This window comes from Macaca fascicularis, chromosome 11 (assembly GCF_037993035.2).
Source record: "Macaca fascicularis isolate 582-1 chromosome 11, T2T-MFA8v1.1".
Taxonomy (NCBI): Eukaryota; Metazoa; Chordata; class Mammalia; order Primates; family Cercopithecidae; genus Macaca; species Macaca fascicularis.
In genome coordinates this window covers 34899917-34921036 of record NC_088385.1, presented here as the reverse complement: position 1 = coordinate 34921036, position 21120 = coordinate 34899917, and the positions used below count along the sequence as shown (strand labels likewise).

General features: G+C 39.7%; 1 protein-coding gene across 8 annotated transcripts in view; it reads right to left on the bottom strand.

Annotated features, from left to right (window-relative positions):
• The window catches only part of BICD1 (BICD cargo adaptor 1), a 266893-nt gene that overhangs the window by 34230 nt on the left and 211543 nt on the right, over positions 1 to 21120 (bottom strand). For 3 of the 8 annotated variants that reach the window (XM_005570518.5, XM_065524006.2, XM_005570522.5), the window contains exons 5-7: positions 16636 to 17730; positions 10831 to 10982; positions 6924 to 7131 (exon numbers count right to left, since the gene is read on the bottom strand). In XM_005570518.5, the coding sequence (XP_005570575.1) occupies positions 6924 to 7131; positions 10831 to 10982; positions 16636 to 17730 (1455 nt within the window). Of the gene's footprint in view, positions 1 to 5631; positions 5826 to 6813; positions 7132 to 10830; positions 10983 to 16635; positions 17731 to 21120 lie in introns of all 8 variants that reach the window. The other 5 variants (XM_005570516.5, XM_065524008.2, XR_012420125.1 and 2 more) reach the window with 4 other exon arrangements.

Genomic DNA, 21120 nt, shown 5'->3' with positions numbered 1-21120 from the left:
TTTTGTTTTGGCAGATTCCAAACTAAAGACAACATATTCTGACATCAAGAAGGGCCTGGGCCTTCCCCTACAGGGAAGAATTCTGTGGAAACTATGTTCAAAGAAAATACAAGCCTAAAAGATTACAGGTTTCAACAGACTACCCCTTCACTCCTACTACTTCAATAATTGAATCCTGTGGAAAAAGAAAGTATAGTGATATAGGAAGTGAAACACACATAAATAGAAAAGCCTCTATAGGAAAAAATATAATTTATAAAGTACAAAACACTGAGGCCATTAGTTCAAACAAGATTGACTGAGCTCCTTTGACACACAGAACATGGAAAGCATAAGAGCAGGTCATGTGTGCACAGGATATGCTGGCTGATGAAATATATAGTTGAATTGTAAGTTGGGACATATTTAAACATTCCTATTCCTCACAGTTTTGATTCTGGTCTCCACTACCTCTCATCTGCATATTTTATGAGTCTCTGTACCTGCTTCTTTATCTTAGATGTTACCCACATCTAATCCATTCTCCACCTTGTCATCAGGGTGATTTTATCAAATGAAAATCTGATCCTATTCTTAAAACTGCTAAGCTATGCCCATGGTAAGGTCTGCTCTCACTAACCTGGCTCTCTGTCTTCAGGTCCCTGTCCACCTTCGCAGCCTCGCTTTCTATTACTTCCAAGTCCTGCACCAGGTTGTAGTGCTGAGCTCACTGGCACTGGGGCAAGTTGACCTCCTTTCCTATAAGGTTCTTCTCATGACCAAAACCTGCGCGGCTACCTTCTGCCTATTACGGTATAACCACCTTTCATGGCCAGCGTTGCATTTCTTCTGGAAGGATGTTCCTAACCACCCTAATTCCTTTATTTATTCCAGGAATATCTATTAACATCAGTACATATTTGTCTCCTACCTCCCCTACCAGACTGTGAGTTTTATTTGAATATCATTGTCTATCAAGAGCCAAGAAAAGTGCCTGACACATAGCAGATATTCACTAAATTTTGTTAAATTCTGGTGAATGAGTAAATGGATTAATGAAATAAATGTGATTTTGGTACATGCTTAAGAACATAGGCTTTGCAATACATGCAACAAACAAATATCTACTTGTTTGAATGCAGTGAAACATAAAGGCAGTTTTTACTAAGAACATGTCGGTGTGTATGGTAGACTATGTATCTCAATGGGTGATTATGTATCTAAGGCTAATACACTTCTGTGAGTTGTTTTAAAAAACAGTAAAATGTAAAATGTCACAGAAACATTTTCAGACTTCAAAATAATACCATTCTCTTAAACTAGCTGAGTCACTGTGTCAGAGAAAGAGAGGGAGGGAGGGATGAAGGAGGGAGGAACAGAGGAAGGGAGGAGATTGAAATGATAGGGAGAAGCAAGATATCTAAGAGGAAAAGCGTGACATGGGAAACACAGTGTGAAGAGCAAGCTGCTTAGGCTGTTACTTCCAGACTGAGTTCAAACTTGCTTCTCCAGGTTTGCCATTTCCTACTTATCTTGTGTAAATGCTGCAGTCAGGTCTTTACTACAGAAATAACAACTCCTGCCTGTGAATTACATGGATTCCTTTTACATATTCTGACAGGCTGATTATAATTATTGATTAAATGGTAAGATCATGATGAAGAAAATGAGGAGGAGGAGGAAGAGAAGAAGGAGGAAGAGAAGGATATAGGCCTAGGTAGTTAAGGAATCAAGATAAAATGCTGACTAAAAAATACGCAACAATTTTGTGAAGACATACAATCTGCTGCCTAATTACAAACTCCTTGATGACAACAGGGTCCCTTTTGAGTCAAGGTCATCAAGGCTGATAGGCACTTCTCAGATCAGCTGGTAAATGAAACTGTGAAAACTAAGATGAGCATGTGGAAGGACACTGGAATTTGTGTGCCAGGATAAGGATAACGTCAAGAGCAAGAAAATCAACAAGCAAGCCATGGCCAGAAGCACTGGAATTGCAAGGGCTGAGGTTGCAGAAGCTGAGCCAGCCAGAGGGAAACGCCAGAATTTTCCCTTAAAAGGTTGTACTAATGCAGCAAATCAATCAGGTAATGCATTAATTAGTATAAAACATTCTACTAATGTTGAAAATCAATGGCCTACCCTATAGTTGATTCTCTAGAATTGAGAAATTGTGTACTTGAGGAGATGAGGTTTTCTGTTTACCATCTCATAGAAATAAAATCTATTTGAAAGTATCTCTTATATAGAATAAATAACATTTTATGTTCTGTGTCTTAAATTTTTAAATGAGACATACCTCTCTCAATTCCTCAACTGAAGGATTAAGAACAAATTAAACTAATTTCATTTTTAGTTGAGATAATTGCTTCAACGGTCCTCAGTAGAAAAATAAAGCCCATATTTGCTTATTAGAATAATTAAAAATCACCTAAAAACATGTATTAAAAATATATTTTTTAGGTGATTTAAAAATCACCTAAAACATGTATTAAAAATATATTTTAGAAATATATTTTAGTTTTTAGCTTATCAAAAACATTCTTACAAATTAATAGAGAACTTTCTGTTTAAAATGACTAATAGATACTGTTACTAGCTAGCAAATTTTATAATGGTTAAACTCATGAATTTAAAAATACTCATAAAATCTATTATTTCCCATAGGCTTATGATATTTCTTATATAGAACATGAGACTGGTCATATATGGCATATTTTATCTTTCTTGGCTTAATGAAAATATTTTATATAGTAAAAGCATCATAATGAATGTTTGATATGTCTTACCCTATATAGTTCAGTTGAGGGAAAATAACATATATTGGTAATAATGCAGATATTTATAGAAGCCACAATTTATTTGGTGTGGATGGTCAGTCACTTTCTATAGTAATTCATTGAACTAGGACCTTTTAGAAAATGTTGCTAAGACTCATAAGAATTTATTAAGTGTTAATCTGGTTGATTCCATGATACATAATTAAAAATTCCTAAGGCTATAATAACAGCTTTACTTCCTTTCCTCTTTTATTATTTTAACTTTACATAAATGGTGAGAATTATAAAGGTTATCAATATGTTAAGCTGTCAGCGTGATCTTCCGGTCTGGTGATGATTCTGAATTCCACATTCCTTATATCGCTAATCTTTTTTTTTTTTTTTGAGACGGTGTCTCACTCTGTCACCCAGGCTGGAGTGTAGTGGTGCCATCTCGGTTCACTGAAACTTCTGCCTCCCTGGCTCAAGGGATCCTACCTTGGCCTCCTGAGTAGCTGGGACTACAGGCGCCCACTACCACACCTGGCTAATTTTTGTATTTTTTGTAGAGATGGGGTTTCACCATGTTGCCTAGGCTAGTCTAAAACTCCTGAGCCCAAGTTATTCACCTGCCTCGGCCTCCCAAAGTGCTGGGATTACAGGTGTGAACCACCGCACTCTGCCTCGAATCTCATAAATAGTAATCATTTCTAAGGTCAATTTCTAAGGTATTTTCTGGTTATTCAAAACTAAAGAGTTTAAGACAATATACTGGTACTCTTATTCGTGTATGCTAACTGACTTTAGAGTTGTAAGATGCGTACAGTGTGTATAAAGTAGCAGAAAGATTCCCAATCTGGGAAAACAGGGAAGTGTTCTATGGGCTTTTAGTACATTGATATACCCTTCTTGACAGCAACATCAGAATGGAGCCAAAAACGTAAAGATGTTCAACTTTTAACTGAGTGATCTCACTCCTGAGAAGCATTTAATAGATGAGAAGCTGAGTGCATGAGGGCATTCCCGCCAGTACTCTGTAATATAACAAACAATGAAAAACTACCTCAGTGGACGAGGGGAAGTAGTGATTAATGTGGTAACAGCATCTGAAACAAAATCTATGATACAATGACTTTAACAAATAAAAGACTAGATAGCAACATGGAAAAGCTTGTGATATAATGTTCATGGCTTAAACAATGTAATGATAACAATATAAAATATATATCCATGTAAACAAAAACCAGTCATACAAAAATGAAAAGTTATTGTTGTTAACATTGATTATTTTTAACCTTACTGAGATGTTATCTTTTTAATTAAACAACAATAGGAGTTATTTATTAATCATACCAATTTCTTTTCTAAGTTCCAGTAGATAGTTCTACTACATCCATTTGGAACACTAAAAAGACGACTTTTGTGGGTTTTATCCGAGTTAGGTATCCTGATAAATCATTACCACTTTGGTGATTCACAGAATACTTCAAGGTACCTTCCAAGGAGGTCTAAAACAATAGGAAATCAGTTATGAAATTAAAAACACCAAGCAGTTTTTACTTTTTTTCTTCTTAGGTGTATATTTTGGCTACTACACCATTCCAACGCATTATCACTACCAATTTCCTCAAACACCTTTAGAACATGAAATGCACTATCAGTTTCTACACCACATCTTTTAATCCCAATCAGTAGGCTGATTCCATGAATCAGATAAGGAAAGTATTAGAGATTCAAAGGCTGAGGTTTGCAAAAAGGAATTAAGGTAAAATGAAAAAATAAATTCTATTTCAGCGGTGGCAAACTCAAAGACTACAGGAGGGGCCAGGAGAGAATAGAAATGAGGATAGCAGGCTGGGTATAAGTAATAAGGAGTGGGGACTGTGGCAAAGTGCAGAGCTTGCCCTAACAGCAACAGCCACTACGGAGCTCCAACAGGTGTTGACATGCGTGAACGCAGACCTAGGGCTGCCAGATATTCAGAATCTTCCAAAAGAGGCCAGAAATACTGATGCTCATACAAAATCTCTTGAATTTTTAACTTTCGATAACTAACTTGAATTAGTTTTATATTTTATTTTCTAGCAATAGTCAAATAACAGCTGCCCTTAAGCTTACTTTGGTTTATGGGCTCCTTGTTTGCCACTTCTGCCCTATACTCACATGCAGGGATTCCTCAAAAGGATGATTTTTATTTGAAAGAAGTCACATTTTCTCTGTTTGCCATATGTCACATTTTCAATTTAGGCGTCTTCATAGAACAAGTAAAAAGAATGAAAGGAAGGAAGGAAGGAAGAAAAATGCAAAATAGGGAAGCTAAGTGTGAGCATGTTGGTAAGCATTAACCAGCGGGGGCTTGCAATCTACAAGAACATTATACTAAGACCTAAATGTTCTTGAGGAGTAAAATCTTAGAGGGTTTTACTTTTATTCTCAATATAATGATTGAGGAGACATTCTGAGTCACTACAAAAGGAAATCAGCCCAAAAGCCTTGTTATACATATGGCTCCCTTTACGGAAATTACATTAAAAATGATAAGAGAGAACTGGCCAAATCTGACCAAGATGGAATCGCCATGAGCTACCAAACTGCAAATAGGATCCAAGTGTGTATGTATTGTGCTTGTTGCTAATTTCCCTTTTCCTATCCCAGTCCTTCCAACTCTCATTTGCCATCTTTGGCTGTTAAATGGAAGTCTGTCATTCTAAGGAATATGAGTAAAGGAGGAAACGGGAAGCTAAGTGTAAGGAAGTTTTTACTTGACCTGTAGGAATTTACACATCATCAAAGGTAGACTCTGCGGATGGGTGGGCCTGAGTGACTGGAAGGAAGGGGAGAGTCTACTCAACTAATCATTTGCATCACATGCACCCAAGGAAAAAATGTTTACCTGGTGGAGCCACGGTTAACCTTTTTTCCTTGCTGAGCCGGTGCCCTTGGATGAATTCACTCATGGAGGGGGGGCCCTTCAGAAGAAATGATTCTGTGGAGGTGGGATCAGGGGGAACTCTTAATAAATTCTGTAGGTAGGAAGCCCCTGAAGTCCTGGGACGGCTCTGATCACAAAGGGAAGGTGAAAATTGTCTTGCAGGAGATCCAAGAAAAATACATATAGGAAACAAAAAAGTTTTACTTTAATTACCTTTCAACGCCTCACCAGTGACAACATTATTTATATTGGCATTTCATTGTTTAAATATGTAAATCAATATTTTTGCTATTTTTTTTTTTTTTTTTTAAGTTTCCACATCAGGATACAACCCTATTTGGAAACTGTTCTGGATACTGGAAAAGAGATTTATTACAGTTAGTCAGCTTGAACCACAAATAGAAAATATATTATTTGAGTCTTTAATGAAAGCTCCTAAAATAAAAATGTTACCATTAACCGAAAATACATGGTAAGTAACTCAACAGCCAGGACTCTGGAAAAAGGTCACACAATCAAGCCCCTAAAAACCTTACAAGTGGTTTCTCTGGGCAATATTCCCATGCCAAATGTAAAAGCACAAAAACCACTGTCAAGAAAAGGACTGTGCGTATTCCACCCCATTTTATCTAGATATAGACATGCCCTTTCAGTCCGTCATCAATTTTGGTCATATGGACAAAAGTTACCCTAAGAGAACATATTCATATCCTTGTCCCATTAAAGAGAAGCTGATAAACAGCACCATTTCCAAAGGTACAACGACTTTTAAAATTATAACCCAGGTAGAACACGCTTCATTCTTAATATCCACCTTTATCTACTAATTCTTAGGTTGGAGGGAAGGGAGAGGCACATTTACACATACAAAGAGTAGCAAAAATATTAACAGACACTTGAAAATTATATTACGATTAACCAAGAGGAGGGATTGGGCAGGGGGTTAGAAAGGACTACATAAACACAATTATCAAAAAGGTTTTGATCTGGAAAGACCCACATTAGCAAGGATCATTTATATGCCAGCTCCCATTTTTTCTTTTCCTTCCCCTCCTCCATCCTCCACAGCAAGAGCACATTCATTTTTGCAGTTAACTAAAATCTGGCCACTGCACCGTACTATGAAGATCGCTGCATGCATACCTTTTCCTCTGAGTGCCACTGCTGACCCGAATGTTGGGTGTCTGTGGGCCCTGACTATGCAGGAGGTAAGTGTCTATGGTGGGCACGGTGACTGATGCCTCCCCACTTACTTTAGGGCTGCCGATCTTGCTCTTTCCAAGTTTGCCTTTGCTGCGTCGGGACTGCTCATGGTCAAACTCTAAGTCCTCCAGCCTCTGGGTCAGGGCGAGTTTTTGCTGGATAGCCATTCGTAACAAAGTGTTTAGAGTCTTCTTCTCATCCTCTGCGGCTGCTAACTGTCTCTGCATCTCATCCAACTGGGTGACATATTCATCACATCTGCAACCAAAACAGAGAAGGGGTCAGGGGAAAATCTTGGTGAAACTGAATTTGGACTTAAGTTGAAAAGTAATAAATTTGACTGAAATTTAGAAATTCAGAAGACTGGTTTAAAGATCTAGCAATAGAATGTAGATAACTTATAATAGCAGAAAATTGGAATGTATGTTCATCCATACAATGAAGGATAGACAGGACATTTAAAAAAATTTATTATTATTTTCTTGTTGTTTTGTTTGTTTGTTTTTTAAGACTGAGTCTTGCTGTATTGCCCAGGCTGTAGTGCAGTGGCGTGATCTTGGCTCACTGCAACCTCTGCCTCCCAGGTTCAAGCAATTCTCATGCCTCAGCCTCCCAAGTAGTTGGAATTACAGGAGTGTGCCACCATGCCCAGCTAATTTTTGTATTTTTTTAGTAGAGATGGGGTTTCACCATGTTGGCCAGGCTGGTCTTGAACTCCTGACCTTAAGTGATCCTCCCACCCTGACCTCCCAAAGTGCTGGGATTACTGGTATGAGTCACCATGCCCAGTGATGATCATTTTTTAAAGAGACAGGGTCTCACTATGTTGCCCAGACTGGTCTCAAACTCCTGGCCTCAAGTGATCTTCCTGCCTCAGTCTCCCAAAGTGCTGGGATTACAGGTATCAGCCACTGCACCCAGCCCATATGGAGACAGTCTTAATAGGCAACGTCTTAAACCCCAGGGACAGAGTTATTGTGGGGCTGCCGTGTAACAGCAGAATAACGGTCAAGTCTCCCACAATGTCCACAGTACCTGAAGTGTCTTACAGTAGCTCTTTTTACTGTATAACATTTTATTCTTTGGAGGAATGTAACAAGTTTATTATAGGCTATGCCTATAATATCCAAAATAATAATGTTTATGAAGAAAACATTTCCTTATCTGTATTTACAGGTTTTAGTTTTAGTACAGATTGCAGCTGTTGCTCTTGTCAATTTGACTGATTTGCCTGAATTAGAAAACTGAGTATTTTCAATGATTTCTCAACCAGATGACAGAGCAATGAGTTGTCAAAAAAACAGAAAACAGAAAACCCTGCAAAAACCAAGAATTGCGCAAGGTTTGATACAGATATAGCAGGCTGTCCGAAACATCTTTATTCAGGTTTCATACTTGTGCCAAAGAAGGAAGATAAGCTTAGTGATCTTTTTTCCTTACCAAAGGCAAAACCTGAGCACATATACATTTGGAAGATAGAGGTGGCGTGGGGAAAAAGCTCTTTCTGAGTTTTTTTTTTTTCTGAATTTATTTACCCACTAAAATATGAATAATAAATATTGTTCACGCCAAAAAAAAGTATATGAAAATGGACAGTTTGGGGATAACAATTCCTTTTTATAAAAAACTATTATTATTATTATTTTTGAGACGGAGTCTTGCTCTATCACCCAGGCTGGAGTGCAGTGGCATGATCTCAGCTCACTGCAACTTCCGCCTCCCAGGTTCAAGCAATTCTCCTCCCTTAGCCTCCTGAGTAGCTGGGACTACAGGTGTGTGCCACCATGCCCGGCTAATTTTTGTATTTTTAGTAGAGACGGGGTTTTACCATGTTGGCCACGCTGGTCTCGAACTCCTGACCTCAGGTGATCCACCCGCCTTGGCCTCCCAAAGTGCTGGGATTATAGGTATGAGCCACCGTGCCTGGCTAGGGGATAATAATTCTTATATAAATCAGATTCAGACTTGAAATGTCCTTTGACATTTTTAAAAGTTTCCTTCTCAAAGAGGAAATTTATGTTTTCTTGATTCCAAATGTAATCCTGATTCTTTCATCAAAGAGGGGGACATTGTGCCCTATTCCTATTCTCTATCCTGTCTACCATAGCAGCCAGGTAAACACATTCTATTCCCCAAACACTGTCATGCCCTGAGACCCAGAAGCCGGTTCCCTACAGTTCCTCTGCACCCCTGTAGGCTTTCAGGCACTCAGCCTTCTCACTGCCATCTCCAAGAGATTCAATCACAAGGTCTGAGCTTAAGCCTGTACTCTCCTAACATACAAAAAAAGCTGGACAGTTTCTGGGGGACTCCTATAAAGCACAAGAGATCTTTTTTTGTTTGTTTTTAATACTTTTACATGTATCAGCTACATGTAAATTATTTAAAAATTCTGCCAGTAAAGACATAGTAATTATTTGTGAATTTTGCACCAAGTTTGCATCATACAAGATATATAATTGGTGGGATTTGGTCGGGCATGGTGGCTCATACCCTAACTCAGGACTTTTGGAGGCCAAGGTGGGCGGATCTCTTGAGCCCAGGAATTTGAGACCAGCCTGGGCAACATGGCGAGACCCTGCCTCCACAAAATCCACAAAAATTAGCGGGAGTGGTGGTGCAAGCCTGCAGTCCCAGCTACTGGGGAGGCTGAGGTGAGGTGGGAGGATTGCTTGAGCCCAGGATGTCCAGGCTGCAGTGAACCGAGATGGCGCCACTGCACTTCAGCCTGGGTGACAGAGACCCTATCTCAAAAAAAAAAAGTAATTTTTTTTTACACTGCATTGTGACAGCAAAATATGTATTTCAACAGTATACTGAAAATCTCAAGATTCTGAAAACTTCAAATCAAATACATTCTTAACAATCACTTCACGTTTAAAAACAAAATATGGCTGGGTGCGGTGGCTCACGCCCATGATCCGAGCACTTTGGGAGGCCAAGGCGGGTGGATCATGAGGTCAGGAGATCCAGACCATCCTGGCTAACACGGTGAAACCCCGTCTCTACTAAAAGTACAAAGAATTAGCCAGGTGTGGTGGCGGGTGCCTGTAGTTCCAGCTACTCGGGAGGCTGAGGCAGGAGAACGGTGTGAACCCGGGAGGCAGAGCTTGCAGTGAGCCGAGCTCTCGCCACTGCACTCCAGCCTGGGCAACAGTGCAAGACTCTGTCTCAAAAAGAAAAAAAAAGCTGGGTGCGGTGGCTCATGCCTTTGATCCCAGCACTTTGGGAGGCTGAGGATCACGAGGTCAGGAGATCGAGACCCTGTCTCTAGTAAAAATACAAAAAATTAGCCGGGCGTGGTGGCGGGTGGGTGCCTGTAGTCCCAGCTACTCGGGAGGGTGAGGCAGGAGACTCTCTAGAACCCGGGAGGTGGAGCTTGCAGTGAGCTGAGATCGCGCCACTGCCCTCCAGCCTGGGCAACAGTGTGAGACTCTGTCTCAAAAAAAAAAAAAAAAAAAAAAAATTCTAAGTAATTAGCTGGTATGATGATTATTAACCTTCATTATGACAGTATCTTCTCACACAGTACTAAAGGTAAGGTGCTTTTATATACTTTGATGTACTTCCTTCACAGAACTCTATTTCAGAGGTGATAATATTTAGCTATTCTAGGAAGTGGGGTTTTTTGCCTTATTGAAAGCTTTTTATTTGGAAGGTGAGTCTCTTTGGGGTGCATAAATTCTAGAAACAATCTATTAATATTAACTCACTTAAAAAATATTTTTATGTAATAGAATTTCTGGATCCAGAGTGTTCAGTAGGGGGCTCTGGAAAACAGCACAGAAGGCTTGCAAAATTTTAGATACATCAGAGGGGACTTCCACAGATTTTCTTCACACTTAGCCATCCTAGACTACACACTGAATACACTCAACATGCACAAAGGCAGGGCTGTGAATTTTAAAGCCTTTTCCCCACCTACCACACCCAGTCGTAGGAAGAAAATACTGTTACCTTGTTGCAAACATTGCTCTCAGGGAGGAGAAGGTTGCAGCATCTTCTTTCAAAGCCTTCAGTTCATTTCTAAGCTTCGTCATGGTTTCAGTCACCATTGCTTTTTCATTTTCATATTTGTTCTTGAGATTAGCTAGTGCCACCTCAGCTGTCTAAAGCAGAAAATCACACTGCTTACAATTTTCATATCAGGAAAATCCATCATACAGATTGCTTCATGCTGGGCCTATTATGTTCTTTTATAAAAGGAAAGTGAAATTGATTTGGTTACATTTTATATAAACATAGGTATGCGCTTCGGACAGAGGAAAGTTTTTCTTTAATGTCAAAATGTGTTGTGAATTCATAATGTAGTTAAATTGCCCTATAAGCCCTTTGTGAGCCAGAGTCAGTATCAGGAGCTAAGAGAATGCCAGTAGTTTAATAAATATTTAATGCAGATTGTTGAAAGTATGGGATTTCAGGACAAGGAGGGAGCCAAAATGAAACTTTATACAAGAAAAATTTTACTAATTATTTCGTAAAGAAGCAGAGCTTCTATTGGAATAATCAAATTGGAATATGTTAGAACTCAAATTTTGTCACCTGTGCTCCGTGGGGCCAAAACATAGAATAAAAGACATACACCATTGTAATTTATGAGTATATGATAAACTATAAATCCATGTTATATGTTTAAGGAAAAGAAGTGATAGAGAACTAATTACTTTCTAATTTGCATACAATTTGTCCAAACAATGAAAGAGTCAAATATAATTCCTTAAAAATCTCCACAAAAGTAGGGGTTACGAAATGTTGAATGAGTTAAAACATTTGTTTGAATCTAGGATTTGGGCATAGTGTTTCAAATCAAGAGCTACCCTGGCACACACATAAGTAAAAAAACACACTGACTGAATCAATGCATAAAATCAGTGTATACTTAGTGATTGCCCGTTTGATGCATAGCACATAGTTTGCATGTTGAAGCCAAACTGGGAACACATTATTTTTATGAACTGGAAACTATAACTTTTCAAAATGTATACAAATACCCCATACTAATGAAAAACCCCATTACGAGTAGAGAAATCCATTACTAATGGGATTTCCCAGGAAGACTACCCTGGTTTTTAACATTTCTTTTGGGGCTTGAAATGGGCAGCTTGAAACCTTCATATGCAAAGTGACAACATCTATAGAAATAAATTCTTTCTTAATTAAATCAATGTTGGGATGGGGTACTTTGTTATTGTTTTGGTTTCGAAGTAGTTTCTTATGAGTTTTGATTGGATTTAAATTCAGATTAAAATGAGACTTTACTCATAAAATACTTCTGTATGTTCTGTAGTGTTAATACTTGGAGGAATCTTCAGAAATATTACACATTCAGAAAATTATCCACAATGCAGAAATTGACCGAGGGAAAAACGGCAGTTGTTTAGTGTTTAAAAAGCTTAGACACATATTCATTTAAAACAGAAAAGTATGTTTAAGTTGTGAAAATGTAGATGTAACAAATTTGTAAGCACAGAGTCCCATGGTCAGTATCTAAGGGGAATAAAGAGGGGGATAACAGAAGAGCTAGACCTGAAATAGAAATACAAACTCATTTATTGTTTGTGACAAATACCCTAAAGCCTCAGTTTTGTTTGTAGATTTGTTTGTCCATAGACTGTGCAAAGTTTTTCCAGAATTAAGTAATTTTAAGTATCCATAACTCATTGGATTTGCTGATGTCTGCATTCACCACATTCTCCACACACTCCAAAGTTGACTTTCTAAATAAAAAAGTCTTATTTCCAGCCACGTAGACCTTTGTGAGCATTCCCTGAATATATCATTCTATTTTGTCATTCCTAAGCCTCTCTACCTACTGTTCTGTCTGGAATTACTTCCTCCTCCTCTGGAAAACAACTCCTTACCCTTTAAGAACAAACTAAAGCATAATTGCTTCTGTGAAGTCTTTTCCGCTCCTCTAGGAAACCTTAGTTGCTTCCTCTGCATTGTTCTCATAACTTGGATTACAGCACGTGTAATGCTGAACTGTAATTGTGTTTCTATCCTGACATCCCCAGGAGGCTGAGTCTTCTGGAAGGCAGGGACCATGTGTTAGTCTCTGAATCTTCAGCATGTAGCACAGTGCTAGATGGATGGTGCTTCATAAGCATTTACTGACTTCATCAGAAGGCACTGTGCCTATGAAAAAATCCTTAAGTAAATGAGAAGATTCATAGAGACTACAGAATGCCTATTTTATTTATTTATTTTTAACTTCTATTTTAAGTTCGGGGTACAGGTGCAGGATGTGCAGGTTTGTTACATAGGTAAATGTGTGTCATGGGGGTTTGTTGTACCTATTATTTCTTCACCCAGGTATTAAGCCTAGTATCCATTCTTTATTTTTCCTGATCCTCTCCTTCCTTTCATCCTTCAGCCTCCAATAGGAACCAGTGCGTGTTGTTCCCCTCTATGTGGCTATTTGCTCTCATCATGTAGCTCCCACTTATAAGTGAGAATATGCGGTATCTGGTTTTCTGTCCCTGTGTTAGTTTGCTAAGGATAATGGTCTCCAGCTCCAACTATGTCCCTGCAAATGACATGATCTCATTCTTTCTTATGGCTGTATAGTAGAATGCCTATTTTAAAACAGGGAGATTTCCTTTTTACCCTAGAATTCTCACCTTAGCCTTAAAAATGAACATTCCACAATGTCTAAATATAGTGAATGTCATCTGTTAATACTTAAAGTTATTTATGGCACATAAGCATCACAGCAACAGGCCCAACATAATGAACATGTAGACCAAATGCATCACTAGAAACGGGTTTTCATTTAATTTACTGAGTCCATATAGACTGTAACTCTAATGTAATGCAAATGGTACAGGTTGAGCATCCTTAATCCAAAACCCAAAATGCTTCAAAATCTCAAACCTTTTGAGTGCTGACATGATGCCATAAAATTCTACACTTGACCTCATGTAATGAGTCACAGTCAAAATTTTGTTTCAGCCACAAAATTATTAAAAATATTGTATAAAATTACCATCAGGCTATGTATATATGAATACATGAAATTTCTTGTTTCCTGTCTCATGAAATTTCATGTTTGGACTTGGATCCCATCCCCAAGTTATCTCATTATATATATATGCAAATGTCCAAAATCCAAAATCTGAAACATTTTTCATCCCGAACATTTTGGAAAAGGGATACTCAACCTGTACCACAAAAAATTGTGAAAATAAAACTTCAGCTAGGAATGCTTTGTTCTGTTCTGAATTCCCGTGGTACTGTTTACATCACTCTAAAGCGCTTGATGAGTCCTATCTTATAAATAGCTATAGGCAATTGTGGAATTCCTACTAGAGTATGTCATTTATTTTTGCATCCCTGAAAATATGTTATTTTATTACTGTCTCCCAGAAAATATGTAATCAATGAATGCTGGTTCACAAATTAGTCTCTGTTGGTGGGCCAAGTGTCCTTATCTATACCTCTGTTTCAGTTAAGCATCTTGATTTTTTTTTTTTTTTTTTTAAGACAGATTTTCACTCTTGTTGCCCAGGCTGGAGTGCAATCGCTCAATCTCAGCTCACTGCAACTTCCGCCTCCCGGGTTCAAGCAATTCTCCTGCCTCAGCCTCCCGAGTAGCTGGGATTACAGGCACGCACCACCACGCCTGGCTAATTTTGTATTTTTAGTAGAGATGGGGTTTCTCCATGTTGGTCAGGCTGGTCTCAAATTCCTGACCTCAAGTGATCCGCCCGCCTTGGCCTCCCCAAGTGCTGGGATTACAGGCGTGAGCCACTGCACGCGGCCCTAAATTGTTAATATTCAACCTTTAGGAAGAAGTCAGAGAAGTTATTTGGATGGCTTGACCAAGAATGCCCTAGGATAGCATGTCCTTGATAAAGTTTATGTAAGCCTTATCTAATATGGTATTGGTTATTTATGACCACTCTGAATCATTGAGTCTTTAAATTATAGCAGAGTTATAATAATAAATTCCTTTATTCTGACCTAAAATTGGAGTCAGATCTCTCACAAACTCTTCATTCACTCTAATCTTTTCTATTTTTCTAAAGTGACAACACAAAATAAAGTCGTATTTTGCCCTTAGGTTTATATAAAACATGTTAATAGTGCAAACAGTATTATAGCTTATGGTATAGATGTCAATTATATAAATAGATTTATGGGAACTAGAGATGAGGACTCGAAAGCTGCACTGTAGATGACATAATAAGGGCGTGGTTTTCCCCAGATAATGGCAAACGGAGAAGGCATTCTGAATCTGAAATTAACCTTCAATCTCTAAAGACCAAGAGCTCCCCTGACCTACTATTCACTGGCACTGCTTGCGTTTGCAAGAGGGCATTTGGTGCTTTGTTGCTTCTCTTTATCAACACCAACACTTATTCAGCACCTTTCTCAAATATGTGTCTTTTGAGGCTATCTTTTCAGATAAACTAAATAAAGGTGAAAAGAATTTTCCTGCTTATATTTCGCAGCACTCCCACCCAGGTAAAACTCAAGGGTGGAAAACAATTTCAGTCATTAAAGAGGGCTGGGAATTAGACAGGTTCATGTTGTAACATTACTACTTGTCCAGAAGGACAGGATCAATAGCTAGGAAAAGCTCCCTATTACTTAAGCTCTGACCCATGTGAGTTAACATCCCATATGAACCTAAATTTCAGATACGTGGTCACTAGCACAGGTAGAGCTCATTCTCATACTCTCTCACTCTCTCATACACGCACACTCTCTCTCATTTGCTTGCTAAAGTGGCCCCAAACTATTTAATTTGTTGATAACAATCTGTCTGGCTTTGTTTCTGTAACTCAGTTCCTCACAGTTGTCTTGCCTTTCATCCCTGACTTGTTCACTTATTTAGCACTCTTGTTTCTCTAGGTTTGGGATGAAGGACAAAACACTCCTTTTAATCTTGCTATACTTGGCTGGGTGTGGTGGCTCATGTCTGTAATCCCAGCACTTTGGGAGGTCGAGGCAGGCAGATCACTTGAGGTCAGCAGTTCAAGACCAGCCTAGACAATATGGCGAAATCCTGTCTATTTGAAAATACAAAAAATTAGCCAGGCATGGTGGCACACGCCTGTAATCCCAGCTGCTTGGGAGGCTGAGGCATGAGAATCGCTTGAACCCAGGAGGCGGAGGTTACAGTGAGCTGAGATGGCGCCACTGCACTGCAGCCTGGGCAACAGAGTGAGACTCTGTCTCAAAACAAACAAACAAAAAACAAAAACAAAAACAAAAATTTCTTGCTATACCCCTAGAAATTGAGTCTTGAATCTGAACCTCCAGCTCCAAAGCCGGGGTCCAGTTATTGGCCATCAGACCTTCTTCATGATCCGCACCCAGATTTCCCTCTGTTTGCTCCGGCTGTCTGCTGGGTGTCTGTCTTTCTTGCTGTATCTCCCTGGTTGGTGTAACCTGTCTTGCCAGCCTATTCTGCCACCCTCCATCTCCTGTTTCCACAGCTACTCACTGCCAGGCTTCAGCCCAGCACCGCCTGAGCTGCCTTTCTACATCTGCGGAAAGGCATCTGGATCTTCTCCTGTGTTTTTAACTTCCTCACCTCTGCCTCCACCTAGCTGGGCACAGATATTTCATCCATTCACTCATTTAAAAATAATAATTATTATGACATTCTGATCTGACACTGGGACATGGTTTTATTTCTCCACTGACCAAGAATCTGAACTCTCATCTTGATGATACTGGATACTCAATAAATTAGGGAATAAATTAGTTAAGAAAGCTTTAACTAGCATGCTTTCACCAGTAGAATGAGATTACCTGCTTATTGGCTTTCAATACCGCCCTCAATGTGGCAATCTGCTCCCGTTTGGTGCTCAGCAGGGACTTTAGCTTGAGGATCTCTTCCATTAAGGCTTCTTTGTCTTTATCAATCATGGGGGCTAGCTCCCGAGCCGCTGCTCTTTGACGAGACAGTTGCAAGGACCGGTCCACAGCTTTCTGCAGATGCTTGATTTGGTCCCGGATTATGGCATTAAGGTTGTAGATATTCATTGGCTCTTTGCGGATGTCACTTGTATCCAATACTGGAGATGACGGTGGGGCAGTAATAACAGGAGAGATTGTGGGGGTCTTAGTTGGACTTGGTTCTTTGCTGGCCTCTGTGCTTTCTTTTGCAACTGGTTCAGATGAGGTCCTTGTTTCTACCGGGGATGACACACCCCGCCTGGCTAATCGTGGGGACAAAAGTCCTCTGGGATCATCAGGCCCTTTCAGGCTGCCACTGCGGGTGACTCTGCTCTGCCTATAGTAATCCAGCATGACCCTGTTGGGAGTTTCATTATTACATAGACACACATGGTGGTAAAGCTGAGCTAACTCCTCACTGAATGTCACTAACTCATCCTGGGCCGTATTAAGAGTATTGTGATTTTCATTGGCTATGCTGGTCATCTTTTGCAACTCCTTCTCCATGTGGGCCATCTTCTCACCACTCTCCTTGGTGGTCTTCTCAAGGCTTGTCACCTGCTCATCATACATCTGGATTTTACTCTCATATTTGGCCTTCTCATCAGTGTAGTTTTCTACAGATTTATTATATTTCTCCTTTAAGGCCTTAATTTCAGCTTTCAGATCAATCACCTCAGTTACTGCCACCCTATATTTGCATTCAAGGATCTCTAAGCCATTGATGTCCACTTCGTAGTCATGGGCCTCCTCCCCTGAGTCCCGGCCCTTCTCCCCGTCCAGCTCGGCCTTGAGCTCCTTGCTGCTTTGCAGGCCCCTCATGGCATTGACGTGCTCTGTGAGCCGGTGCACGCGCTCATGCTGCTCCGTCAGTGCTCCCTTGGTGTGTTCCAGCTGTGTCTGTGACTCCTGTAGGTTGGCCAAAAGAATGGCCTTTTCCCGCTCTACCTGCAATGGCAAAAGAAAGTCTCTGAATGACCTCAATGCAGAACCAATGATGAACTTAATCCATTCACAGTCGGGCATGTATACACTTAAAAATCACTGCAGCAGAGCCAATGTTCCCACTATTTCGAATTAAAATGGAGTGTTTTTTATTTCAGCAGTTCTGGTAAGTCAATCTAAAAGTACATAATTCTAAAAGAATTATACTGCAAGTAGTTACCCATCAATTTCACTTGTATCATACACACACACTCATGAAACTTCAATGTTATTAGAACAATCTTATTTTCATTTTTAACACCTTGCAGAAAACAACATGACTTTAAGAGATAAGCATAGGACTGGTGTTATTTTTATGAGTGCCTTATAGTACATCTGTTTTTCAGATCATTAAGTGACTGTATCAGGGTGCCTATGAATCAATCATCCTTTCCTTCCCAGAGCTCAACCCCAAATCAGGTTTAAAACCTAAGGCTTTAACTTACTAAATATTGCTGAGTACTTTAACCATCCTCTTAAAAATAAGCATTTAGTCCCCAAAACAAACATGCACTACATTTGACAGTTTTTATCTTTTTTTAAGACAGGGTCTCGCTCTGTCACCCACACTGGAGTGCAGTGGCACAATTGTGGCTTACTGAAGCCTCTGCCTCTCAGGCTCAAGTGATCCTTCCACCTCAGTGTCCTGAGCAGCTAGGACCACAGGTGCGCACCACCACACCTGGCTAATTGTGTGTGTGTGTAGAGACAGAGTCTTGCTATGTTGTCCAGGCTGGTCTTGAATTCCTAGGCGCATGCCAGCCCCCTCCCTGCCTCTGCCTCCCAAAGTACTGGAATTACAGGCGTGAGCCACCATGCCCAGCTTTGATGGTTTTTAATATAAAAGTCAAAGAACACATACGGAATTTTAGAGCTAAAAGAACAATTTATAAGTCAATTCAATTCCTTTAGTCCAAAATAGGAACTGTAAATATTAGCAATTAATTTGAATAATGTGATATGTTTATGTAGACAGGAAGTATTACCACGTGATGAAAAACACTCAGGTGTCCATACAAAACACTGTCTCATTAAACATAGGTATATAAGAAATTGCAATGTGAAAAAATTTTAAAGCATTTCTCTCCTTCCATATGGGTAAATATTATGAATTATGAGTTTTTGCATTTATAATGTAACTGTTTCTCAATAACAAAATAATATTGTTTACATTATTGTTCTATAAGAAGTATCATGGTGTTCATATCCTTCTGCACTTGTGTTTTCTTTTCTTCTTCTTTTTAAAAAATAAACCATCGTGAGATCTGCCTTAAGAGCAATGAATTGATGCTGAATGTCTTTATATCTAAAGGAAGATATCAATTCAAACTTTTTTTTTTTTTTTTTTTTTTGAGACAGAGTCTCGCTCGGTCGTCCAGGCTGGACTGCAGTGGTGCGATCTCGGCTCACTGCAAGCTCCGCCTCCCAGGTTCACGCCATTCTCCGGCTTCAGCCTCCCAAGTAGCTGGTACTACAGGTGCCCACCATCACGCCCGGCTAATTTTTTTTGCATTTTTAGTAGAGACAGGGTTTCACCATGTTAGTCAGGATGGTCTCGATCTCCTGACCTCGTGATCTGCCCTCCTCAGCCTCCCAAAGTGCTGGGATTACAGGCGTGAGCCACCGCACCCGGCCCAATTCAAACTTTCAAACTTCCTGGATCATACATTAAATCCCTAAATGGCAAGTAAAATTATTATAATTAGAATATAATAAATATTAATCATTAAGTATGGTTAATATTTTAAAACTAGCTTATTACTTTAGGATATACATATATATATGTAAATGTATAATACAGTAGAGTAGTATTTTTATGATCCTTTGTGGAACCTGATGCCCCTCATTAACTATCATGGTAGTCCTCTCTTGGTAAGGTTCTGATATGCATAAGTTTCAGTTACTATGCTTTAGTTAAAACATCAGCTACTCCCCAAACCATGGTCCAAATTTCAATGACCAAATAGATTGATTGTGAGCCATGCATAATGCACAATCTTCGCTGCCAGCTGTTCAGTCTATAAAATCACTACATAACATCATGACCTATGGCAAATGACACCACTTCATTCAAAGTCAACCAGTGATTGGTTACTATGTATCTGTTATTCAGTTCACTCACAGACGGCTAAGGATATAGTTGCCTTGTCTTGTCTCCTAGTGATAAATCCATGTGATGTTTTACAAAAATGGATTACAACAAGAAAGAAAGCACAGCAAAGAAACAAAGAGTGACAATGCTGGAAGTAAAATTTGAAAAAAAAACATAAATGGAGTCAGGTGCAGTGGGGTGTGCCTGTAGTCCTAGCTACTCCAGGGGCTGAGGCAGGAGGATTGCTTGGGCCCAGGAGCTGAGGCAACATAGTGAAACCCTGCCTCTAAAAAAATCCCTGAAACTACCTAAATGGAGTTATAGAAGAAATAATTGAATATGGAAATATTGACACTAATGCTGTTTGAGGGACTTTAGATGTGCACCCAAAGAAACTTAGTGGAGGCAATTTTTTCAATTTATTAAATGAAAAAGTACAGTATGGCCAGGTGCGGTGGCTTGTGCCTGTAAGCCCAGCACTTTGGGAGGCCGAGGTGGGTGGATCATGAGGTCAGGAGTTTAAGACCAGCCTGGCCAAGATGGTGAAACCCCGTCTCTATTAAAAATATTTTAAAAAATTAGCCGGGCATAGTGGCATGCACCTGTAATCCCAGCTACTGGGGAGGCTGAGGCAGAATTGTCTGAACCCGGGGGGCAGAGGTTGCAGTGAGCCGAGATCACACCACCGCACTCCAGCCTGGGTGACAGAGTGAGACTCCGTCTAAAAAAAAAAAAAGAGAAAAAGAAAAAGAAAAGTACAGTACGGTAGTTGCAAAAAGGATGAAAATGTCGAAGAGGAAGTGATGCTGGCACATTAAAGGTACTCGCAAAGATATTTCCAGATGTTGAAAGTGCAGAGGATAAAATGTTGGAAGATGATCCAAACTTAAAAATGAGGAGGACAATTTGCCAAAGCAAAGAAAAGATTCTTGCTCAGTGTCCTAAGTTTTTTTTTTTTTTTGAGATGGAGTCTAGCTCTGTCGCCAGGCTGAAGTGCAGTGGTATGATCTCTGCTTGCTGCAACCTCCGCCTCCTGGGTTCAAGCAATTCTCCTGCCTCAGCTTCCCAAGCAGCTGGGACTACAGGCATTCGCCCCCACGCCCAGCTAATTTTTGTATTTTTAGTAGAAACAAGGTTTCACCATGTTGGCCAGGCTGGTCTCGAACTCCTGACCTCGTGATCTGCCCACCTTGGCCTCCCAAAGTGCTGGGATTTCAGGCATGAGCCACCGCACCGAACCCTAAGTTTTATAGAAGAAGGCA